This window comes from Patagioenas fasciata, chromosome 20 (genome assembly GCF_037038585.1).
Source record: "Patagioenas fasciata isolate bPatFas1 chromosome 20, bPatFas1.hap1, whole genome shotgun sequence".
In the NCBI taxonomy this organism is placed as follows: domain Eukaryota; kingdom Metazoa; phylum Chordata; class Aves; order Columbiformes; family Columbidae; genus Patagioenas; species Patagioenas fasciata.
Genome location: NC_092539.1, coordinates 1,766,017 through 1,786,915, shown reverse-complemented (window position 1 = coordinate 1,786,915; position 20,899 = coordinate 1,766,017). Strand labels below are relative to the sequence as shown.

The 20,899-nt window shown below is 46.4% G+C and overlaps 1 protein-coding gene across 18 annotated transcripts in view; it reads left to right on the top strand.

The window, feature by feature from the left end:
• Positions 1-393: 393 nt before the first annotated feature.
• The window catches only part of EXD3 (exonuclease 3'-5' domain containing 3), a 298,384-nt gene continuing 277,878 nt past the window's right edge, over positions 394-20,899 (top strand). For 6 of the 18 annotated variants that reach the window (XM_071817367.1, XM_071817366.1, XM_071817371.1 and 3 more), the window contains exons 1-2: positions 11,106-11,140; positions 12,493-12,854. In XM_071817367.1, the coding sequence (XP_071673468.1) occupies positions 12,815-12,854 (40 nt within the window). In that variant the 5' untranslated portion in view covers positions 11,106-11,140; positions 12,493-12,814. Of the gene's footprint in view, positions 639-843; positions 962-1,062; positions 1,267-6,854; positions 6,923-11,098; positions 11,141-12,492; positions 12,855-19,547; positions 19,699-20,899 lie in introns of those variants that run through there. The other 12 variants (XM_071817360.1, XM_071817361.1, XM_071817352.1 and 9 more) reach the window with 12 other exon arrangements.

Sequence of the window (20,899 nt, the reverse complement as noted above, 5' to 3'; positions counted from 1 at the left end):
GGAGATACTGATCAGCATAAATGAGGTCCCTTTTCAGCCTTCTCCAGGCTGAACAGCCCCAGCTCTCTCAGCCTTTCCTCATGTGAAAGATGCTCCAGACCCCTCAGCATCTTTGTGTCCCTCCACTGGACTCTCCAGTGATTCCTTGTCCTTCTTCAACTGGGGAGCCCAGAACTGGACACAGAACTGCAGATGGGGCCTCACCGGGGCAGAGCAGAGGATGAACCTCCCTTGACCTGCTGCTCACACTCTACCTGATGCACCCCAGGTACCATTGGCCTTCTTGGCCACAAGGACACATAATGCTGGTTTGGGTGGCTTTTAAATGTAATCGTTGTTTTCGCGGCCCTGTAGGTATTCGTGTTAACTACAGTAAGTACGGTAGGCGTAAGGATGCCGCCGCCCCCTGGTAAATACGGTAAACTCGGGGCTCTCTGCGTTGCTGCGGGCGACACCGCCCCCTGCAGGCGCTCTGCGTCGGTGCTGTCACAAAATCGGTCCGGTAGGGCGCGCGGCTGCGCACAAGGGGTTCCGGACCCGGTCGGGTTTGTCGCGCGGAGCAGAGGAGTTGGCGCGCCGGGGAAGATTTTAAAAGGAGGACTCCGGAGTTCCCCTCGCTGCTTCCGGCTTGGTGCCAGGTGAGTGGCAGCAGCCGGCGGCCGCACCGGGGCAGCTCCGGGCCGGGCTGCGGCTCCGCGGGGGCGCAGGGCCGCGATGGGGCCCGGTTCCTGGCGCAGCCTCGGGGTGGGGGGAAGCTGTGCCCGGGCCTGAACGGAGGAGCCCGGCGCAGCGCAGCGGACCTTGAGCCCGGGAGGAGCGGGGCGGGGCGGGCGGGGGCAGCGGGGCCGCTCCGGGTGTAACGCGCTTCGCAGCCGAAATAAAACCACGAAGTGTCTCGGCCTCCCTGGGTGGCGCCTCCCGGCGGAGCTGCGCGCGGGGTGCGCACCTGCCGGTGTTTACGGTGTTTACGGTGTTTACGGTGTTTACGGTGTTTACGGTAGGCTGTGGCGGGCGGGAGCTCCGGCGGCCCCTCAGCCCGCGCTGTGCGGCCCCTGAGGCGGGCGGAGCCGGCGGGTTGGGCCGATCCCCGCCCGCGTCCCGCTCCTGAGCGGCCCCTGCGGAGCGGCCACCGCCCGGGCCCGGGCGCCTGGGGGCGGAGCGGCCCCTGGACCTGCGGGAAGTGGCGGCGGAGCAGCGGGAGCCCGGGGAAGGGCCGGGAAACCCGGGGAGCGGAGGGAAGAGGCGGACAGTGAGTGCGGGCCGCAGGTTCATAATTACGAATAATTACATGCTTTACAGGCTTTGTGTAGCCACTATACATAATTATATGGCTTACAGGTAATTGGAGTGAATTAATAACGAAGTATCACTGGAAGCCAAAGGAATCTGCGGCCGGCCTGCTACAGGAACGGTAGAATCCGTGTGTTTTCAGACGGCTTAGTTTGAAAAGAATTGGTTGAGCTCCCCGCCACCGATTTTAAATGCTTTGGAAAATGGGGGAAAAAAAATTCCCTGGGATTGGAAGTACCACAGATATTGTTCACACGTGTGGGAGGATGAAATGTGTTTTATCAAAACAAAAGAAGCAGGTTAACCTGATATTAGTAGCAGGAATAAAACAAGCCTCTAAAACTCTGTAATTAGATACTACAAATGCAATGAATGTAGAGATCAAGGACTTAACAACATACCCTTGAAGAGGAGATTCCCCCACCCCCGGTGTTCCTTCTTTAGGGGATTTCAAGGTCTGGTTAAGTCGGTTTTGATATTGTTTGAATCACATACTTGAAACTCTGAGGAATTTGGCTCTAGTGTGACCTGACAACTTAATTAACAAAGGTGATGCCGTAGGGCAGCAAGACAAAGTTTAAGAATGAGTTTAGGAGCAAATCCTGCATCTTCATTGTTAATTAGAAGACATAAATGACTGGGCTGTTTCCAGTCAGCTCCTCCGCTTACCAATTCTTTGTTCAAATACTAATACTGCCTTAAACTATCCGAAAGCGGCTGTATACCTTTGCTGTAAAGTTTACTGAAGACAGATAGGCGAGATGACCAATGACAAGATGTTACTGCTATAGCCTGGTCTGACCTTCCTGGTTAGATGGCAACAAGCAGGAGAAGGATCTTAATATAATGAAAAAGGCAACATTACATCTAGAAACCAAGACAGGTTCACTGTACAATCACAGAGGTGGCAGAGAGTGACCTGGAGGATTTAGTTGCATCAGCGACACAATCTGAACTTTACTGGTGTGGGAAGAGTTTATTTCATTTGGGATTGGACTAAATGATGTTTCGAGGTCCCTTCCAGTCCCTGACACTGTGATTCTGTGGTTTTTGTTGCTTTTTTTCTTTTCTTTTTTAAAGGGAATCATGTTCATGGTATTGTCAGAACAGACACCTAGAACATAATCTCCACTTACAGTAGCTCTCAAGTAAGATATGAAAATACCCGGGAGTCCAGAGAAGGCCACAAAAATGCTTTGGTTCTGAAAAACAAGCCATGTAATGGACTTAATGAACTCAGTTTATTCAGGCACTTCCAAGAGAAGAGGGATAAGAAGTGACTCAGCCGCTCTGTGGAAATCCATGCCGATGGGAAAGTGATCTGATAGCTGAACATTGCAGTCTTTCCAACAAAGACATAGTGAGATCCGGTAACTGGAGGTCAAAGCTACACAAATTCTTTTAAATATGACACAATTTCCTAGCAGCGATGGAGGTTAATTATAGGAATAGTTTACAGGAGATGTTAAAGGTTTGCCATCATTTGGAGCTCCTAAGCTGAAACAATAACAATTTTCAAGATGGGCTTAAACCTGGAACCTTGGGCAACTTGCTGGTGCAAGTTTGCCCTTGTGGTTTGGGGGAAATTGGGGAGATTATCAGCGAGTCGCCTTCCGGGACGCTGCACTGCTCAGTCTGCTCGGCTGCAGAAATAGCAGGAGTTTTTAAACTTGCTTAAAGGGCTGTAGTTCTAAATTAAGCTAAGTTTAAGTGATCTCGTGCTTGCGGATGAACATCTGCTTCAAGGGAGAATTCTGCTGTTCTTGCAGGGGAAAGTTAGATTAAAGTAGCGTGTTTCCTCCTCCACTGTTCTGTAAATCATCAGAGCTTGGCCACAGGGAGCAGACACGGAGCTGTGCAAACATGCGTCTCGTACCCGTTTGGACAATCCCCTCCCTCATTTACTGTGTCTTCCCAAGATGTTTGCGGTGTGATCCAGATGTGAGGTCAGGAAGGGATTTCCAGCATCACACCAGTTTTTCACCTTCAGCAAGAGCACAGTTCTCACGCTGGGACTTTCTGCTGGCACAGTTTTTATCTCATCAGGTTCTTGTAAAGGGATTTGGGGATCTCTTTGTCTCAATGTGTTGTTTCAGTAGGATGAGAGTGCTTTTTGGGTAGTAGGTTTTATAAAAGGGTATGGGATGATGGCGTCAACTAAAGGATCTGTTGACTCACTCTAAATTGTGACTTTTTAATTAAAAAATCCATCAATCTGTCTGTGCTTCTATGAATGGTGAAACTGCTTCTCGTGTAGCACTGTCCATTTTGGCGTTCCAGGGGCTTCTGGTTCCCTATGGGAACAGGCACCTGCCCATGGCTGCGTCAGCTTTTTGGCACAAGTGTCACTAACGGCCGTGACTTCTGGTTCTGTGCATTTTCTCACTGTATGCAACAGAACAACAGAGGGGGAATAATAACCTTTTAGCATGTGGAGTAGAACCAGCAAAGTGCATATTCTGGAATGTAAATGATCCATCAGAAAACCTGCTCTTTGGTCTTTTATGGCAATAACACTATTGTTAGAAATCGTAACACCCAGCCGCACAAAGTTCTGTTGGTGCTTCCAGTTCAGCAGTTGCGGTGGGTGCACTTTTCTCAGCTCTCCTTGTTGGGACAGTTGAACGTGGTTGGTAAGAACAGCAAGGGGAACAGGTCTATGCACTTACACTCTTTGACAACAAAAGCAGTCGCTCGTGTGAGTAAATAATTGTACTCAAACTTGCCTTAAATCTCTTGCTGGTGTGTGAAGTGATGGAGCCTGAGAGGAGAAGGGATGAGGGGCACAGGCCACTCTGAGCTCAGAGACAGTTTGGCAGAGGCATTCTGTTGGAATTAAGAATGTTCTCCTGAACCAAGTTTTAATAATTTGATTCAAAAAGCTAATTACTAAGCTTGTGTAGTATACCAGTGCCTTCAAAATAAAAGCTCTCTGGGGATACTAGGGCAGCCTCCTCAAGTAGCTCCCCTTTGTAGTGAGGTGCATTGGAGGAAGGGATGGCCGAACAGGAGCTGAGTGCTGTGGGAGAGGAACAGAACTACAGTAGCAGAAATAGGAGATACTCTAAGTGCTGAGCATCTTTCTGGTTTACATTTTCACCTTTTAATTGAATTATGTGTAATAAACTAATGTAGTCTAGGAAGAGGCATGGCAGATGTCCATGAGAAAAGTCTGGAAAGTTATTGAGGGAAAAATGAAAGAGGGGAGAGTGTTGTGTGGGATGAGGGAGGACTGAAGAGAAGCTCCAGTTCGATTTCATGAGAAGTCTGGAAAGATGTTTTACCAGAGGATAGAAGTCTTGTTTCTCTTGTGGATCCGTGTGGTTTGGTGTTGCAATGTGATCAAATAGCATTAACTTGGGCCTGGAAGGCGAGAGTGTGCGGCTGTTTGAGATCAGGAGCAGGACGTACGTTCCCAGCTGTTTACTGCCTGCTGAATGATTTGAGGCAGATGACGCTTTATGGTCTACAGATAAAAACTAAGCAAGAAAACCCTGCTTATGTAATTAGTAACTTCTTTTGTCTCCACTTTGCCAATTACTTGAGATGATGCTTTGGGCATAGTCCTTCGTGTTGGCTCTAAGTAGAACTAGAGCTGTTTGAGGGTCGAGGCAAATTATTAAAGAAAATTAATCAAAATTCTTAAAGAAAATAATTAAAATTATTAAAGAAAAAGAAAAATCACGTTGCTAGTTCTTATAGAATAATCATCTTTGCAGTGTCTCCTGCAAGAAGTAGGTGGGCTGATGAAGGTTGAGTGTTTTGAAACCTGAGCATACCAGAAGCAGCTAAAAATCTTTCAACCTTTGTCTGATCACCTATAAAACTTGAGGTTCCTGTTCCTTTGACTAATGTGTGTTACCTGCACTTAAGAGTTGCAGCACTGGATCTGGAAGGAAAAGGAAAATGCTGGTGAAGAAGAAGTAGATATAGGACACGGAAGAGTTAAACACGTGAAATAAAGTTCTAATTTTATGCTGTATAAATGTTTAAATAGCAATATCACTAGAAAAAAATCTGAAAACTAATATATGAAGTGTGGTTAACGTTGTCTTGATACAGAGCCGGGAGCTGCTCTGCAGACCTCACCTCACTGCTAGTGAGGGGAGCCACTGACACCAAAGTGCTGTCAGTCTCTTGATGTCATAGTACAGAAGCCAGGTTCTCTGCTCAGTGCTTCAGTATGAACCGTTTCTGAGCCTGTGAAGGCAGCGCTGCAGATTCCTGTCGCGATAGGTGACATCTGACTCTTGTGCGTTTTCCTAAGCGCATGTTGCGAAGCACTATTGTGGTTCTCGTTATGCATTACCAGGTGAGAGCAGAAGAGCCGCTAGCTCTAAATACATTTCATGCATTTAAATGCACTTAAATAAGTGCCTCTTTATTACATCTCCAGCTCTGCCAAGGACATGGTCACACTTTGATGTGTGGCTGCTCTCAATTTAAACTGTTCTGTTTAAAATAATGCTGTTTTTTCTCATTTTATGGCTAGCTATACACATACAATGCCATTTATTCTTGGCTGTTGCTCTCCTTGCCTTCAAAAGGAGAATACTTTACAATAGTAGGGTGTTCACTTATAGCTGTGCCCATAACTGTGTGGTTCAGTTACTCATTTCAAGGGTTTTTTCCACATTTGTCATGCTGTGCTGCAACTTTCTGCTTTAGGATTCAAAAGACACTTTATGATCACTTTTGATTTTCACACAAATTCATTGAGCCTTGTTTGGGTTACGTGTTATTGGAAGAAAGGTCTTTTTTTCAGAACATCCAGGGCACTGTCTGTCTGTCCGCTGCCGATCTTTTTAGCGTCAAACTCTGTCTGACCTCGAGGAATAAGCTGTTATGTCAGAAAAGAGTTGGCTGGAACACAGCGGTGCCGGGAGGAATGTTGAAAATGTGGGAGAACACACAGGAGGAACTTTGCACTGCTTGGGAAATACTTGCTGTATCAAACTGCTCCATGGGGGTTTTCTTAGGTTATACAATTGCCTGTAAAGTTTTGGAGAATATTCTTGGGGGCTAAAATCCCCCCTTGTTACAAACCAAAGGGAAACGGGCTTGGCTCTTTTTGTGGAGTGCAATTTTGCTTTATGTGATGGATCCCTGCTGTTTCAGGCTGTGTAAAGCAAGTTTTATTGGCCGTGTAGCTGCGGTGGTGTTTGCTTTTTGTTTTGTGAGCGGTGGTTATCACTGGGCCCATTGGGCTGGATGGGAGGGGAGGTCTCCCAGTGATGTTCTGTTCAAGGGGGTAACCTGCGTGGATCAGGATAATGGCTCTCCGAATGTTTTACAACATCGTTATATGGTGTTCTATCAGTCTTTTGTGACTCTTAGCCACGTGAGATTAATGTTATAGTAAAAGCGTTTAGCAGGAAGTAAAAATGTTGGCAGGTACGTAAGGCTCCAGTTCAAAAGAACATTTGATGCCTGCGAATCTCTCTCTTGCCAAGACAGAACTTATCGTGGGGCCGAAGTTCAGATGGCGTCAGTGGGGCCCAACTCTTGTGTTGGGAAGTGTCCCGAAGCTCCGCGTGCTAACAGGCCTGTTTGCTTCCCTGCAGCTCCGCGCTGGCAGCAGAACCCCCTGGACAACCCTCGGCAGATACCACGGTCACCGGGCTCCTCCGGGGTGAGTCTGTGTGCTGGACCCCGGTCTCTTCCAAGGTGTTTGACAATATGGGGCAAACTCCATATTTGCAGGTTGGGGGCAGCGCAGCTCAAGGAATTCCTGCCCCATTGTAGTCTTGTGTGAGCTTAGAAACGATAATTTTTGACTTTGATTACTTTGTTGATCTCTTTCACCTTATGCTCATAGCTTGGGTGTTTGGGGGAAGCTGAGGATGGGGCAGCAGTTGCACCGGCTGCTGTGACTGTTCTGATCCCCCAGGAGAAGCTGTGCCCTCATTGCCTATTTTCAGGTAGATATTTAAGTGGAATGTTCCTAATTTGACAATTCGACATCTGGATTATTAAAATTAATTTCTGTTCTGAGGATCAGTATCAGCTTTTCTGTGCGGAGCTTGTCTCTGAAAGTAATATTCTTTTTTTCTGGATGTTTTATTAGTTTATGTAGGTCGGTGAAAGGGAACTTGGCAATAAACTGAATACCAGTCATACAAACTTGTAGCAGATACTGTAGTTTGTGTGACCCCAGCTTAGATGAAGACATCCTTTCAAATAAGCAATATTTTATGGTGCAACAGTGTATTAGAGAATGGATTTATGAGGTTTCCATTTTGATTTGTGAACTTCATTTTTGATATTCCCTGATTTTTGTCAAGATGGATTTTATTACCTCCTATGTTGCAAAGTTACCCAACAGTTCCTCACAGGTAAAGTAGATTGTGTAGAACTCAGTTTATCTTAAAAAAGTTATACCGGGTTAACTGCCCTGGGCCCTCATGTGAATCAGTACAGGTTCTGCTCTCAAAATGGGAGAACTGAATTTTCCCATCTTTCTGGTTAGAACTGCTGCCCGCTGGGGTACTCACCACTGAGGGAAACAGCAAATGTCTGTGCAGGAGCAGTCACCACTTAGTGCACATCATCTCTGCTCCCCTTTTACTCAAATAGATACAAAGGTTGGTGTTTAATGAGAAATTTCTGGAAAGTCTCATTGTGGGTTTTTTCTGGCCTCTCTCGTGTGTTTGGAGATGCAGCTGCAGCTTCGTTAGAGGGCACTCTTGAATAACGTGTGAGGACGCTGCTGCGGGACACAGCACCCCGTACGCTGCACAGAGAGGTCCCGATGCACTGCTGCGGGACACAGCACCCCGTACACTGCACAGAGAGGTCCCGATGTGCTGCTGCGGGACACAGCACCCTGTACGCTGCACAGAGAGGTCCCGATGTGCTACTGCGGGACACAACACCCTGTACGCTGCACAGAGAGGTCCCGATGTGCTGCTGCGGGACACAGCACCCCGTACACTGCACAGAGAGGTCCCGATGTGCTGCTGCGGGACACAGCACCCCGTACACTGCACAGAGAGGTCCCAATGCACTGCTGCGGGACACAGCACCCTGTACGCTGCACAGAGAGGTCCCGATGTGCTGCTGGGGGACACAGCACCCCGTACGCTGCACAGAGAGGTCCTGATGTGCTGCTGGGGGACACAGCACCCTGTACGCTGCACAGAGAGGTCCCCATGTAAATGTAATTTGCACCCCGGAGCAGAAGGAAGGATGCCCGCGGTGGATTACCCTGTAGAGTTCACTATCACCCAGTGCAAGGCAGGACTGACCACACTGTGGGCTGATTGAATGCTGCGTATGGAACAGAGCAACAATCTATTAGTTCACTGTAGTTTTCCAAATGTGGATTAATGAATGTAAATAACTTGCTTTTCTCATGGGCTTTATCCCATAAAGTGCCTTTATCCTAAATGTATATCCAGTTTGGGACCTTATTTTTGTATTGTTGCTATCATCTTGAAAAACGTAAAGCCTTTAGAAACAGTGAATTGCTTCAGAAACTTCTGGGTTTTAATTCCAGCCCTTATACCAGTTCCTTCTGTGCCTTTGACAAGTAGCTTATTGTGTCTTCTTTCACTTTCCTTCTGTAATAGAAAGGCTAATGATTTTTACCTTGGGAGACTTAATCAACATATATAAACACACTTTGAAATTTGAAGTGGTTTAGGATTTTTTAAAAATATAATTAAAATACTGAACAGGAGTCGGGGAAGTCAAATTTAAGACTATGAGTTTTGTTCAGCTGCTTTGGAGCCTCTTCTGTTCTGGCGAGTTGACAGAGCCAGATCATTTGCATCACTTTTGCCTGTTCTTGATGTTTGTGTTGTTTTATCCAAGGAGTAGCATTCTTTATATGCAGGAGTCAGATTGTCTGTAAACATAAACATCATCTTAACCTTGTCCAAAACATACCTTGTTTTGCTTTTCAAAAGGCATCCCAAACCGGTGGAGCTGGAAACATTTTTCTGAGCAATTAGCACTGAATCATACCCACACTGCCTGGGCTTGGCAAAACGGCCGTGCATGTTTCCCATGCTGGAACGGTGCCTACATAGCATAAACCTCAGATTTAATGTATTGCTTCACTTAGCCTCTAAATTCCCGTTCCTGCGTTGGCGTTGCTGCTGGTGGCTGGTTCTGCGGAGCCGCTGGCCGATGATGCTGTGCATGTCGTGTGGGGATTGATTTGGATGGGCAGTAACAGCTCTGAACAGAAACCAGTTGTCTGATCGTCTCCATACTGGGAAGTACTCCTTCCAGCTGGGACTGCCAGGGCTTCTTTTTGAACCAGGGGTTCAGCTTTACTGGGAGGTGACAGCTTTATCGGCTGGGGGTTCGAGCTGGCACGTGTTGACAACCTGAGAATTCATCAAGGCAGATTCTCTGCTGCAGCTGGAAGATGATACTTTGCTTGGTATCCTAAATAACTGTGTTGTGCTTCCATGAACTCTAATGGCCATGAGACTCTTACTTCTCCAGAATTAAACCAGAATAATGAGTACTTGTCAGGCCATCTTTTTCCTTTCCTAGTTTTTAATCTCACACCTTCTATTTCTGTCCCACTAGTATGGCTCCTTGTTAGCGCTACTGGCAAAGAGTTGTTTGCTTGGATTAGGGAAGGAAAGCCAAGCTGTTCCTTGTCTGTCCCCAGTAGAGGGTACGTGAGGAGGCAGCAGAAGCTGAACTGGGCCGTGGTGCTGTGCGGGTGGCAGCGCGTGTGTGGGACACACACTGGGGAGCGTCCTGCAGGCTGGAGGACACTTGATGGCACCAGGCGAGCAGCTCGTCCCGCCAGCTCTGGGCTGGGCAGCCTGGCAGAATAACCCGGACACTTCCCATGTCCCACCAGCCCTGATGGCACCAGCAGGTTCTGTGGGCCGGGGGGGCAGCCCAGCAGCCCCGGGCTGTTTTGGTGGGTTGGGGGCCAAGCAGCAGGCTGGGCACTCAGGCTGTGGCAGCATCAGCTGTGCTTCCTGAGAAAACTTCTATTTGCCAGGCTGGCAAATGGAATTTAAAGTGAAATGGAATAAATAAAGACTTCCCTGGTAGAAAAAGTTACTGAGTCTAAAGCATTTTCATCTGTGGGGCTGGGGTTTGTGTTTGTAATGGTTTTGAAGAGCTTGGCTTTTGTGATTTCTGTAAATGATATTAGGAATGATTTTTTGAACGACAGAGGCTTGAGCCAGAATCTTCGCCCCCTCAGTGTTACGCTCTGTCCCATATGCAGAGGCCCTTTCCTACGTTTCACCACACGTGCTGTTGGGTGTTGTAGAAAATAATGGTGATGAAGCAGCCAGGGGCTTCTGCAGAAGGTGCTGGAGAGGAGCTCTGGTGCTTGGATGAGACGCTTTCTTCCAGCATTGAGTAGCATCTCCTACAAATATTTTCTCACACAACATTTCTGCAGAACTAGAAGTTTATTTTTATGCTGATTTATGTTTTGGTCTTTGTCGTTCTTTGCCGACGAGCTGGAGCTGTGTGGTGACGTGTTTGCACAGGTTGGCCAACGCCGTCTTCGTGATACCATGTCCTAAGTGTAATTAGTAGATGCTGGTGTCATCTTTGCTTTAGCTCTGAAATCCGTTCCAGGTACCATCTGATTTTTATTAAAAAGGACAGTTGCAGGTCTGGGGCCCATCTACAGTTACCATCAATGTCGTACTTGAAACGTTCTGTCAGGTCTCCTTTGTTTTTCCCCGTGCAGCCGTTTGTTTTCTTGGGATCTGCAGACCAAGTGCGTGTGTCTGGGCAGCGTTTGGAGGGCGGCATTGTGACCGCAGTGACCGGAGCACCTCCAGACTGGGGTTCTGATGTGGCACCTTGTCCTGGTGGCCTCAGAAGACGTTATGGGACAAACCAGTGTCCGATATGGGTCGGTAGCAACAGCTGGCGAGTGCTTTCTGCTTCAATAATAGAATTAAAGGGAAGAAGTAGAATGTGTGTTTATAAAAAGACAAGAGACAAGCATGATAGTGGAAAGCATAAATTTAGGCCAGTCTTCTGCCTAATATAATAATGTAAAAGGAGCAAACAACTTTTGTTTCTTCTTTTCCTCTTTTCAGCAGAAGCAGTTTAGCTAAGGGCCTGGTGGTGCTACCTGACCAACTTGTTATAGGTTTAAGCGCCAAAAAGTAAATATTTTTAAGTAAAGCAAATGCAAAACTTTGGGGATATAGTTAAAATACAAAAAAAAAAAAATAAAAAAGGCAAAAAAACCCCTCACAAAATTGAAGAAACCCTTTTGTGTACAGTGTCCAGAGCAAATTTAAAATGCTCTTGTTCCCTGCCTAAACAAATGGTTGTTTCAGCCAAAGTGAAATCTTTCCTATTGATTTATTACACCCGTTTAGATATAAGCCCTCTGTGCAGGATTGTCAGTTTAAGAGAACAACTTTCTTTCTCCTTTCAGATTTAATCCACATGTTGTTGTATCAACAGAGCCTTTGTCTCTGCTGGGTTATGAGTTATGCTTTTTTAATTAAAAAGAAAAGAAGTGAAAACACATGTTTTTTAACAGCCCTATTCCAAAAATGCGTAGGATGACACGGGGAAAGGTGACCATCAAATAGTGAGCCTGATTCGTAGGTAACTTCAGAGTGGTGCTGCCAATGGGAGGAATGAAGAACGGCCCTGCCAGCTCTGCTGGTGGAATCGGCAGCCTCTCCTTAACCAGCATTTCCGAGGGGTTATTTCCCCCCCAGCTTGTGCGATGTTGCTAAACACGCTCTTTTTAGTTAACTCTAATTTCCTTCCTTTTTAGAAGGGGGACTTATCCAGAGGTGTATGTAATTCACGTTTCCTTCCTTCCTGCCTCCCTCCCCTGCAGAGAAGCATTTCTTTCTTGGACCCCTCCTGTTTTCCAAGTGTAGAGGAATTACTCTCAGGAAACTCATGAATTTGGTATTATTTCTGTACTTGGTTTTGTGAGAAAACATTTATTACTGTATCAATGCTTACGTGGTAGCTACATGAGGGTTCAGAGGTGTGTGTTAGAGCTGCTCAATAAAGCAGCTCACTACATTGTTCGATTATAACCTTTACTTGAACCTTATCGCGCAACCGAGCCCTGTGGCGTTATGGATTAGTTCCGCAGATTCACTGCAGAACATCCAGGCCGGGCTGCAGGAGGCGGGTCGCAGTGTCCGTGTCTTTGGTGCTAACCTGCTTTTCTCCAGCTTGCATTAGGCCCCTGGCACTCAGCAGTCTCCCCTCATTCTCTTTCAGATGTCAGCACAGCAGAACCCACCTCAGTTGTCAATAGACTTATTTGCAGTACTGCGATTTTAAAAGAAGCTCATCATAATGCGTCTTCAAGCAGAAGGAGCTTGTCTAGCATTTAAAAAATGTGGCATGATCCTGTTCTACTTCTGCAAGTTACAAAAGAGAGTAAGGGAAGATCCAGCTTAGAGGCTTTAGGAGCCTGCGATGGTTGTGTCCTGGCTGCCTGAAGCACTCGCAGGCCCGGCAGGGATGGTGTAGCTCTGGGAAGGAGTGTTCTTGCTGGATCAGGCAGATCTCTTGGTCCACCAAGCTCTTGCAAAAACCCATGGAATCCTTGACAGAATGTGTGCAGACACTGGGAACAGGTAAAGTTAAACTCTTTAAGGTTAAACTGGTCTGGCTCTCAGAGGATGGGTGGCCAGGTGGGGGTTCGCAGCCTGGCTAAAAGGAGCAGCCTGGTCGTGTTTAAGGCGGCTTAGATACTGTTGGGTTCTCTGGATGGTAGCTCTGCAAGTGTTCCTTGCACAAGAAGAAAAAAACCCCTCCTTCCCTTTGTAGACTGTGGAACGCAGGCTGACCGGACCCGGGTTTGCTTTCCTGCAGACCGGCCTTCTGTCAGTGCCTGCGCTTTTCTTAGGAGGCCTGAGCACACCTTTCCAACACAAGATAAAATGTGGATCTTGGGAGGATTGTCCTTCCCAGGCTCTCTCAGCCCGTCTCCTGTCCTCAGGTCAAGTTCTCCAAACATTGGTGCTAATGGATTTTTAAATCAGGTTTGTTTCCTTCTCAGTTTATCACTGTTCTTCACGACAGCAAACCCTTATAACTTCTCAAAACGGCCTAGAACTTGAATCTTTCCAGAGCAGTGGTAAATGAAAGGGCTGTTCAGCTAGCAAGAACAATTTCTGTATATGTGGATTTTGCAGGGCACCGTAATATGTTGTGCTTTCATCTAAAATGTCCTTGGGCGGCCTCATCCAACTTTGAAGTTGACCATGCCTTTAGCAGCCGCTTGGCCTGGAAACCTCCCGAGGTCCCTCCTGATTAACTCACTGTGATTCTGTTTTCTGGTAGAGTTCTGGCAAAGATGCTTCTTTTGGCTTCGGTTCTGTCTCCCTGCATGCTCAACAGCTTTCATCACGTTCCCATCATAAGCAGTTCTTTAAACCAAAGTGATGTGTAAACATCAGGAAGAGTTACTGAACTGTAACATGAGTTTCCTTCCTCCATAGTTAAGACTGTTCTTTTTTATGCTGCTATACTCAGATTATATGAAAAATCAGTTTTCTTTTACTGCTGTTTATTAAGATATAATAGCGTGGGTTTTGTCCTCAGACAAATATTTTACCATGGGGACAATGCAGAGGATAATTTTCTAAAAGCTAATGGGTTTTGTTCTTAGATCAGCTCTGTTCCTTTGCACTCTTTCTTTGTTGGGCAGCTGCAGAAGAAGGAAACACAAAGAGTAAAGTATTTGGGATTTATAAGATTCTATCATTACTGCATTTTGAGTGAGTGTTGCAATTTTGAGTTATAAACTGAAGTTAAGCAGAAGATACTATTATGGATATTGGTACCTATTCAAACACTTCAGCTCATACTTAATTTTGCTTAAAATTGAAGCAATTGCTTAAGCGCTCGGGATAGTAATGATCTCAATAATGTGTTGTAGCAGTTCAGAAGCTGTGTGCTTGCCAAGGGAACGCTGGCCGTTCATTGCTTGGATTTACGGTTTTCTTCGGAGGGCAGAACAGGACGGTGGAGCAATTAGATGCAGTTACATAGACCACATGTATAATTTATCACATATGTGCTCAAATCTGAAGTTGACTAATCCCGTAGCTCATGCCTGCTGCATGTTCAGACTTTGACCCCTCTGTTTAGATTGCCAACGTGGTGCCAATTAGCGGGACTGAGATGTGGACACTGAGGAACGGAGCTCAGTGCACAGGGCTCATGAACAGCCAGCAGATGTTACGCTAATGGCTCTTGGCTACCACCAGCCTGACTTGGATTTCAACCCAGAGGTGAAAGAATTTACTTCTCTCCCATTACCGTTCCCCTTGGGCCACGAGCACGGAGAATTCCTTCAGCGGAGTCTGAGGGATGATGGAAACGTTTCCCCTCCCCCTTAAACCTGTTCTCACGGTGTCTTGTGTCTTCCTTTGTACATTAATTTGCTTTCTTTGCTGTATGTTAGTCTACTGGTGGGCTTTAGGATAAATAGTAAATGAATATGTAAATGCTCTAAACACACAACTGAAGTTCTTAGGCGGAGAAGCGTGTGCTGTGCGTGGTGTGGTTCGTGTCCTGGAGCTCAGAGATGTGGCAAACACCCTGTCCTAGGATTCCTGTTACTACTTTGAGCAATAAAGGCCATGAAAGTGGTAGGTCTGGCTTGCCTGGGATCCTGCCTCTCTTTGTTCTCCTGGCTGGTTGTTATACTCTCAGTCCCTGTAAAAAGTGTAACTGCAAGGCCTGTAGCTTTTCTTCTAGGGATGAGTCAATGCTGAGAAACCACCTGGCAGATTCTGCGGCTTCTTTGGTGTGATTTAGAGCGGTAGGTGGTAGCTGTTACTCAAATAGGTGTGAAATATAGTGTAATAACTAGAAAACATTCACGTCTTTATTTTTCTGTGCTCTTTCAAGTGATAGGCATGATAAGGGCTCTTTGTCTTTATAACCTTAGTAGCTTCAGGACCAGAGGCAGGTAGTGGAGGGCTCAGCTGAATGAACAGTATCACTTCAATACTTATTGATGCCTAAATCCTGTTTTATAACTCACTGTATAGTCATCTGACATGTTTAATCGGTGTGAGTAATATTAGAGCTGATGCTTTTTGTTCTCCCACTGGTAACTTTGTCTTTCCTTCTGTGAGGGTTTACCCGTTGACCTAAAAATGTTGTCTGGAACGTCACGTCCAGCATTCGGTTGTTGAGCAGCTCCTTTACCTCACTCATTTTATACTTGGGTAAAAGGCAGCGGTGTTCGTGCAACAGCTGTTTCCCAAAGAGAACCACACTTAATGAGGAGTTTTCAGTCGTAGCTGTTGTACCGACGTGCTGGTTCGTGTGCGACACGACCAGCGTCACCGTGGACCCGGCAGGGGGAGCTGGGCAGGGGTTACAGAACCGTCAAAGGGATGGTCCAGCAAGCACTGGAATGAACCATTTGCAAGGTCCTGTCGTTTGTTGCTGTTCTTCAAAGCTCTAAAGCAAAGGTTTCAAACTTCTGAAGAGAGTAATTAGTTTTAATTTCTTGAGATGAGCAGAGCTGTTTCTGTCCTGTGGATTCATCTGTTTGATGTTTATGTATTTACTAACAACAACATAACAGAAGTAATGGAAACGGTTATTCTGTACTTAGATAAAGGATAACAGGTAGATACTAATTACCTTTCTTGAAGAGTAATAAGTTTCACATTTTCTGTAGAGTAAACAGGGAAAACACAGCATGATAAATGGAAAAATCAGCTGAACTATCCGCTTTTCAAGAACGACAGGTTATCACGTGTCAGGTTTTGGGTGACAGAAAACAACATCCGACAGTAGTTTGTAACTACACTTGCTGTTCTCTTTTTCAGTATCTAAATAAATGACTGAGTCTGGTAGATGAAGCCTTTCTGCAGTGATTTCTCTGCCTTTCTTCCCCTCCAGGCTCTCTTTTAAGAGACTGAAGAAGTGCTGATGACCAGGTTCATTTTCATGTGTATTTTAGTGCACATGATCAGGGACACACTGAAATAATAATAATAATAATGATGTGGAAAAATTTCAAAGTACATTGTCATGTTCATGTAAGTTTCTCAAATATATACAAGTTAACCCCAAAATCAAGGCACCAAAAGATCTCCCTCCTTCCCCGGCCTTGCTGCCTTAATTCGTGTATAGGGATTGTCTCATCTGTAGTGAACAGCAGAAAATGCACTTGCTGGTTCTCTTTTCCTGTGCTACAAACCTGTAGCCTTTTTGTGATGGCAAATAGAGCAGAAATCCTCAGAAGTCCGGATGAAACTGAATGCTCGATGCAAGAGTTTGTTATATAATTGTTCAAGTGACACCTCTCAGCTCTTCTTGGACACAGCTGGTTCATTTTATCACTAAAACTTACACCCACCATGTTCGCTTGGTCATTGGAAATGTTCATTGTATGACGGACAGCTTTTCCCCCTTAGATTAGCATTGACGTAACATGAAAAAAGTAGAAAACTGAACCAAATGTGTGCGTATTTCTTGACAGACTGTGAAATCTTAAGAAATAAGGTGGATGACCTGGGGAGTTGAGGTTTTATGTGAGACTGTTGAGTAGGGCTGTAAGAGAGCAGTGTAGGGGAAAGGGACCTGGGGGTCCTGGGGACAGCAGGGTGACCATGAGCCAGCACTGGGCCCTTGTGGCCAGGAAGCCAATGGTACCTGGGGTGGGTTAGAAGGGGGTGGTCAGTAGGTCAGAGAGGTTCTCCTGCCCCTCTGCTCTGCCCTGGGGAGACCACACCTGGAATATTGTGTCCAGTTGTGGCCCCTCAGTTCCAGAAGGACAGGGAACTGCTGGAGAGAGTCCAGCGCAGCCACCAAGATGCTGAAGGGAGTGGAGCATCTGCCGTGTGAGGAAAGGCTTAGGGAGCTGGGGCTCTGGAGCTGGAGGAGACTGAGGGGGGACTCATTCCTGGGGATCAATATGGAAAGGGGGAGCATCAGGAGGATGGAACCAGGCTCTTCTGGGTGACAGCCAGTGACAGGACAAGGGGCAATGGGTGCAAACTGGAACACAGGAGGTTCCGCTTAAATATGAGAAGCAACTTCTTCCTGGTGAGGGTGTCAGAGCCTGGCCCAGGCTGCCCAGGGAGGTTGTGGAGTCTCCTTCTCTGCAGACATTCAAACCCGCCTGGACACCTTCCTGTGGAACCTCAGCTGGGTGTTCCTCCTCCATGGGGGATTGCACTGGATGGGCTTTCCAGGTCCCTTCCAACCCTGACATTCTGGGATTCTGTAAAACTGATGGAAGGAAAACACCAGCTGAAACAACCTAATACCCAGTTATAGGTGGCAGAAAAATGCCAGAGTGGTTCAAACCCTTGGGGTAATAGTGTGGTGTCTTAAACCGTATTAATCACAGAGTCCTTAAGGTTAAAAACTCTTGGCACTTGTAGATAGAATAGAATTGGCTCTTTGAGTTGGAAGGGCCCTCCCGCGATCATTTCATCCAACTGCCCAACCAGTTCAGGGCAGAGGAAGTTAAAGTGTGTTGCTAAGGACTTTTTCCAAATGCCTCTCACACACAGGCTGGGGCATCAACCACCTCTTCTGGTGTTTGACCGCTTTCTCAGGGAAGAAATGCTTCCTAAAAACATTGGGAAAAGTATATAATAATAAGTAGTGTGTAGCTTTGAAGTAGGAAACACAATGGGAGAAGCCTGGCACCCCAGTCCTCTTACACATCAGGAATGACACCTTTGGGAAGGATCTGCTCAGGGAATCCAGAGAGGGGGGCGTACTTTTGACTTTCTCCTGGGAATTGTGCACAACTCAGTACAAAATTGGGCTGCTGGTGGCCCCTGTACGTGTGAACATCAGGGAACTTACAGCCTTGCAGAAGCCAAAACCTTCAGTGAAGTGATACATGATCTCAAAAGGGAAAGTACGTCAGAGTGAGGAAGCTTGTTAAAAGGAAGCTGAAAGGGCCAGTGAAAAGGATAAGATGGTTGCAGGTAGTGTGAAGGTTAATTAAAGGCTCTACACTGCAGAGCAAATGCCCCGGCCCTGTCAAAAGCCAATTGAGAGCAAAGTTACGATGTGAAACAGCAGGGGAGAGAGGCTGTGGAGTCAGAGGCATCCTTCCAAAAGCTGAAGTCATGACCAAGTGAGGGAGACAGAAAAGAACAAACACTTTGAAATGCCAAAAACTTAGAGGAACAGCTTTCAGAAAGTATAAAAAGTAACAGTTCTTTTCCAAATATGTTGGGAACAAGAAGCGTGTTGAAAAGTTTGCAGAAGCCCCTTGAAGAGCGGGCTGTGAAAGAACCGCTCACGGAGCTGGAGCAGAGGGAGCGGCGGCCCGGCCCGGGCCGGTGTCGGGTCCCTTGCGCAGCCGCCGCTGGTGGCTCCGTTGGACACGGCGGAAGCTTCTGGCATCTCCATACAGAAGCCACCCCTGTAGCTCCCCCCACCAAAACCTTGCTGTGGAAACCCAACGCAGAAACAAATGAGTTTCTGAGGCATCTGCATTCCTCACCAACCTACACGTGGTTTACCAGAACCCAACTCAAACCCAGCTCTTAATGGAAGAATTTAATAACACTGTGAGCTGCTTGAGGGGGCCAGGATGTTAGAGCCCAGGAGGGATTCAAGGGAGAAACTGTTGAATTATTAACACAGTTAAAACCTCCTCAGCCCTGTTAGAGAAAGAGACAGGGCTGATGCGATGCCAACTTGCAAAAGAACTCCAAGGAGCTTGGGGAACAGCGGACAGAAATCTGGCTTTGCATTGCGCAGCGTTGCCAAAAGAATCATACAGATTAGAATTATTTGGCACATGGTTTGATATGAATATGGAGGAGTTGTGTTTTCTGTAAAAAGAGGTTGCACTTGATGAATCTTCAAGGGCTTGAGAGGCTGAGCTGACAGCTGGCGTTGGGTGTTCAGGGTGTACGGTGCGCTCGGCTTTTCAAACCACGGCTGACACGGTCTGTGCCGCAGCGTCCTAAAGCAGCTGATCTTTCTGGGGACAGGAGGGGAGGAGCTTTGGTGGCCAGTGACTGGTTAAACGGTGAGAAAATGTGTAGCAGTTGTTGCTGTGACAGAGGGTGGTTGGTGGTGACCATCAGAGTGACACAGGCGTCCTACGAGACCTTTGCTGCTGACGCTCTGATGCTCTGAGGAAGGCGATGGATAGAGAAACAACAGAAGTTGAGTGATTTAGAAGTACTTTGGCATAGTCAACTCTACAACTGCTAAAGTATCTACCTTATGGTACTGTGTGATTGGAAAATAAACTAGGAGGCTAAACTCAGTGTCAGTAAATGTACAGTGACGTGAGAAAATGGAATTATCTCTGTTCACAGCTATGGCTGAAAGAGGTACTGCCTCCCCAAATAACAGACTACGGAACAGCTTGCGAATGAAGACTGTCTGGGCCTGAAGAAAAGATGCCCGAGTGGGACAGAAGATAAGCAGTCGTTCCCCATTGCTCTTTCATTCCCTACCAAAAAGCAGGTACAGCAAATAGAAGCAGGAGGTTCAAAGAAAACATGAAAACAAAACTTCTTTGCATGATGAGCACAATGTGGCAGCTGTGGGAACAGGACTGTGGTGCTGAGAGTTTGTATGAAAACGGTGGGTATGTTCTTGGAAGAAAGATCTGCACAGTCTGTTCCGTACCAGTGCAGACGACCTGGCACATGGAATTTTAAGCTACGAGTTGCTTTGAGGTCGGGAATGTGTTAGGGAATACAGGTGCCCAGTCTCTGCCTTAGCACTGGCACTAAGACACGATAAGGGCGAGGTGGAGATGTGATCCTACTTGGTGAGGCTCATCTCCAACGCCTTATTCTCTTTAACTGTATTTTGCTGTCTCTGTACTTTGTTCCAGCTGCTCCCTCCTCTCACAGATGCTCCTCACACAGAAGAAATTGAGTTTGTTTTTTATGAAAACACACTTTTTTTGTCTTTCTGTTATTTCTTTTCCCTTTGTGTAGTACATTGAGTTGTCGTGTGTGTAGCTTAAGTTTATTGTGTTTGTCTACAGACTTCTTGGACAGAAACTGGAACTGCTGCTTAAGCATTTCCATATGTGTTCAGCTGTATTGTTCAACTATATGCTTCACCTGATGTAAAAATAAACATGTTTGAAGTGTTATTTTTAGCTGGTGGTAAAGAGTTGATGGAAATGGAAGACGTTCCAGGTTGGTGTTGGTCCCTGCTGTGGTTCATGAGAAGGTTGTGTCATGTCCTGCTCGTTTTGAAGCAGCCTACAGCTTCATCTCTAATAATTTGAAGGCAAATTATTTGTCCCTCTGGGAGACTTAGTCGAACACGATCCTCCTGACATTTGAACACGGCAGAACACTTGAACGTTAGCAAGTTTTCCATTTATGAGCAAGTTGTTTGTCAAGAGTGGAGAGAACAATCCAGACCGTGCCAAGTCCATGCTGGGCCTGCGCAGCCCCACTTGTAACGCGCTGTCACTTTTGTTTGTATTTCGGGCAGATTTGCAAAGCGGGTGTGTTGATGGAGCCATAAGGGATGGTGTGATATGTCCCATCTGTGTAAGCTCCGTTTTCTATATGCTGTCTTGCACAGATGGTGCGCTTTTGTATGTATATATATTTATTTCACATTTGAAGCTGAAGAAGGCACATTTGAGGAGTTGTGCTATATTAATTGACTATTGAACTTGAGATAGCTTGTTGGTGAA